General features: G+C 29.8%; 1 protein-coding gene across 1 annotated transcript; it reads right to left on the bottom strand.

Annotated features, from left to right (window-relative positions):
* Positions 1-2,854: 2,854 nt before the first annotated feature.
* Positions 2,855-4,196, bottom strand: LOC150031548 (agamous-like MADS-box protein AGL82). Its single transcript, XM_090308879.1, has one exon. The coding sequence runs from the start codon at positions 4,136-4,138 to the stop codon at positions 2,960-2,962; it is 1,179 nt and encodes a 392-aa protein (XP_090165005.1). The 5' UTR covers positions 4,139-4,196; the 3' UTR covers positions 2,855-2,959.
* Between the last annotated feature and the right edge of the window lie 621 nt (positions 4,197-4,817).

The following is a 4,817-nucleotide window of genomic DNA, read 5'->3' as shown; positions in this document are numbered from 1 at the left end:
TTCAAAAGACTGATTTGTTCTCATCGTTTTAAAAATTTGTTTCTGACCAACTTTTAAGCAAAATTTCAATTTTATTATTTATAGATTAAGATTTATTTTGTATATTTAGTATATTCCTTATGCAGTGAATATCTATATCCTAAAATTTTAAATTGGTTAGTGCAATGCTATCATTTTTTTCTTTACATAATAGCACATATTTCTCCTATATTTAAAAAATAATCTTATATTTTTTCTTTGAAGAAAATTAGAGCAAAGAATATATAAATTTAAGTTTTCAACATATATGATATAACATCTAAGAGGCGTTTGGGACAATAAACTAGTTATTATAGTTATAGATTGTTATAGTTGGATTATGATAGTTTGTCTTTGGGTATAGATTATTTTAGTTTAGGTTATAATAGTATGTGTCTGAGATGTAAACTATTTTAGTTTGAGAAGGAAATAGTAAATACTGTAGCAAATGATAAAAAAAAATGATGAATGTAAAATAGTAAAAGTTGTAGTAAATAGTAAATACTGTAGCAAATGCGGGTTTTGAAATAGTGTTGATTGTAGTTAATTGGAGGTTTTGAATTAGTTTTCTTGTAGCAAGAGGTGGTTATTATATTTTGATGATAACCCTTGTCCTAAATGCTTCCTAAATAATTATAAAAAAATATAAATTTTGAAAATAGGTCTATTTAATTTAGGCATTATTATCCATCACGACAATTTACTATTATTTATCCAAAAAATTTAACATACTTTTTCATGTTCAAAATTAAAATTGAACAAATACTACTAATTTTCTTCATTTTACAATTGTTTTTTAGAACTACAATCACGAGAAATTATTTTAGAAGCTACAACTCCAAACTAAGCCTCAATATCTCTCTCTCTATATTTTTTATTTTTAATAAATTAGGTCTCATTTGGTAATCGTTTTGTTTTTTGGTTTTGGTTTTTTGACAATTAACATATTTCATCTTAATTTCTTACAATCATTTGCATCTTTCTCAAGTACAAAAATTGATTTTTTAGCAGAATTCTAAAAAGAAAAACAAGCTTTTAAAACTATTATTTTAATTTTCAAAATTCGGCTTGATTTTTTAAAACACAAGTAAAAAGTAGATAACAAATTAAAAAGTTAGAGGTGGAAGAACTATAGGCTTAATTTTTTTAAAAAAAAACTAAATGATTATCAAATGAGGTCTTAGTCATCAATTTTTTTATGTAACAATTTAGTATATGTATTTTAACATTTGTCATGACGTAGTCCCTGCCCTGTACAATTGTTAAAAATTTGAAAGTGTATATGGACTAAATTGTTGCAAAATTAAAAATATAAAAATAAGTGTTTGTTATATATTAAAATAAAAAGAGACTAATACTTCATTTGGTAACCATTTGATTTTTTATTTTTAAAAATTAAACCTAATTCTTCGTAATTTCTTTTTTGCAATTGTTTGCATATTTCTTAGGTAAAGAGTTGAATTCTTAGCCAAATTAAAAAAAAAAATTAAAAATGATCTTTGTTTAGTTTTCAAAACTTGGCTTGATTTTTAAAAATATTAGTAAAAAGCAAAACACAAAGGCAAAAAAAAAAAAATTATAGGCTTATTTTTTTAAAAAAACAAATAGTTACTAAACGGGACCTAAATCGTTAATCTTCATAAAAGTTAATGACTAAAAATGTTTTTTCAACCTTTATGTTTTTAAGTTTAGATGGTTTAAGTCGTTGCTTTTTAGGGTTACTACTTTTATCGATGTTGCGGGTGGAGACTCTGACTAGGTATATTCTATTATAATATGATGTCTCGTTGTACACGTGCCGTTTGAATATTACAAAATCAATGATCTTATCATGTCATTCAAAACCAACGTACTAGATACGTAAGTTACATCATTTTTTACTTGTTTAGAATTTTAATTATTGAAATACCATATCGTTCGTTATCAATCAAACGTAATACATAATTGTAATTATTAATAATATATTTTAATATTAATAGACATAGTAAAAATAACACATGAGTAACCAACAAATATTCTCAAATAATTACTAAATTTTGTTTCGTATCATCATTGTCTCTCTTTACTCCCAAAACAAGACGAGATATACCTCAAAATGAGATTAATTTAAAAAATTAGTCATTCTCATTTTTTAATAATATGTTTATTATTAGATTTCACATTTGTTAAATGATTCAAATACCCATTATTATTCCTAAAAAAATACACATTATTATGTTAAAAAAATATTCCTCAAATTCCAAGAATAAGCCAAAAGAAGAATAATTATCCAAAATATTGCCACCCTCATGTTCTCACGTTTCACCATCTTCTGCAATTGCATGCATGTGATGTCATTGTGGGAGTTCCAACAACAACAACAACAACAACAACAACAACAACAATAACAACAACAACAACAACGACAATAATAACAACAATAATAGAAACATTTACAATTTTATTAAAATAAACCTAGTTCATGAATTCGAAGCCAGATGTTCTATTCTTCCATTCCAAATATTATAAAAAAATTGGGAGAGATCGAAAATCGAATTTCCGAATTCACTAAATAAGTATATATCAATAATATATGAAAAATCTTATATTTAAATTCTTATAAAAAGAGACAATTTAAACTTCACTCAATTAACTTAGACAAACTTGATACAGAATTATCTGGACAAATACTAAAATAGTGATCATTAACCATGATGATCATACATTTTTTTTTAATATCTAGAAAATGCTTAAGTAGACTACTCCAAATATTTCCATTAATCCAGACTTAAAAAAGGGAACTAGATTTTAACTACTCATAAGAAACTAACACATTATTCTATTTTCTTTAGACACTAGATCATAATTCATACCATCATAATATTTTTATATATAGAGAGAGAGACAATTGGAGTAACCCTCAAATTCCTCCATTATTTAGAACTTAATTAAGAAGAAGCAATCATGGAGTAAAGTTGTTTTGCCATTCCTTACTTAGAAGATCATCTTCAACGTCTCCACCTTCATTATTCTGATTCTCATTTCCATTTCCATGTTGAATTTCATTTCCATTGCTGCAGCTTATTTCACTTTCAAACAATCCTTGAAGCAACATCTCTACATCATCATTCACATCAATCCTTACACCACCACTGTCGCCGTAGTAGCAGGCATCGGAGTACAGACTCCCCATAGGGTCTCCACCATTGACGTCACCACCGATTCCAAAACCCGCTTGGTGAGTGAAATCCATATGACTAACAGTAGCCTCAACACCAACGCCATTAATGTCGTTCACAAGCTTCTCAATCTCACACATTCCAGAATTGTCATTTACCCCAAAATTCCACTCCGATAACAAAATGTTCTCATCGCCATCTCCTTCAACAATAATCGTTTCCGTTCCGCCTAATTCGCTGATTCCCACCATCAAATTTTCTCCATTCATCAAATCGCCCATATTCACTTCCGATTGAACAAACCCCAACTCCCCTGCCATATTGCTACTATTTCCCCCAATTTTATCATTCGAATTCATCACCATATCAATAAACCATTGATCCATCAAATTCCTTCCATTATCAACAAGATCCATCTCATTGCTCCCTATTTCAAGCAGAGAAGAGTTAGAAGGAACAAATTCAGTAGGAGGAGGAGGAAGACGATGAACCTGTTGATGATACTCGATTCGTTTTTGGCAGTCTCTTATTCTCTCTCCGACCATCCAGAACAATGCGAGCAATTCCCCATTGGTGAGTTGGGAAATATGATGACCTTGATGCAATTGATGCATCAGAAGATCGAGTTCGAGTTCTTGATTCTTCTTGATGAGTTTCTTTAGCATATCTTGAGCTTTAGTGGTGCATTCCTTGAGATATGTCTCTTGATTCGTCATTTTCTTCTGGCGTTCGACTTCCGGAAGGCTGAGAAAGCGACGGTAGAGGTGTTGAGCGACGGAGAGAGATGGCCAGATGACGGGATGGTCCTCGTCGGGGCCATTGACGACGGCAAAGGCGAAAACGCCGCAGAGAGTGGTGAGTTCACTTACTTTCTTTAACAATCCGAGCCTTCGTTTCTTGAAACTGGCTTTTCTTGCATTATCACTTGCAATCCAAACCAACTTCACTTTCTTCCTCGTCATCGAGGCTCTCTCTGTCTTTCTTGTTCTTCTTGTTCTTTCTGGACTCTGATTTTGAGGTGCAACAATGGAGTTTATTTATAAGCCTTGGGGTTAAACTTTTTATTTTTCTAAGTTTTTTTGTTCTCTTGGTAAATGAATTACTAGGGGCATTTTTGTCCTTTAGTAACTAGTGGTAATTAAAGAAGAAAAATACCCCACTGCATCCTGCATTCCACCTATCTTTCTGTCCCAATTGTCCAATCACAGTTTACCATATGATTAGAAAAGTTGTATCAGTATGAAAATTACTCAGATATATCTGGGTATATATCTATCTTTGTGCATCCACCAAATTATCTTATCATAATTTGTTACGTGATAAATTCTTTTTATATCTTCATTTAAATATTTTAATTCTTATTGTGTGTGATGAAAGTGAGATGCATAGAAATAGGATACATCCAAATAGTAATCACCAAGTATTGCTCATTATGTTTTATTTCATGGAAAGTCATATTTAGGTTCAATGGATTGCATTTATCCTATTTCATCATTCCAAAATCACATAACAAAAAAAATCAAAAATATATTTTGGGAAAAAAAGTTTGTCACATCACAAACCGATGAACTATACAAAAATGTATACATCCTAAACCACATCCTTTTTATTAGTCTTACTTCACCATAGAAAATCAATAAT

This window comes from Benincasa hispida, unplaced genomic scaffold, assembly GCF_027475165.1.
Source record: "Benincasa hispida cultivar pf3 unplaced genomic scaffold, pf3_genome.v1.1 HicScf115, whole genome shotgun sequence".
Taxonomy (NCBI): Eukaryota; Viridiplantae; Streptophyta; class Magnoliopsida; order Cucurbitales; family Cucurbitaceae; genus Benincasa; species Benincasa hispida.
This window is presented reverse-complemented; position numbering and strand designations above follow the sequence as displayed.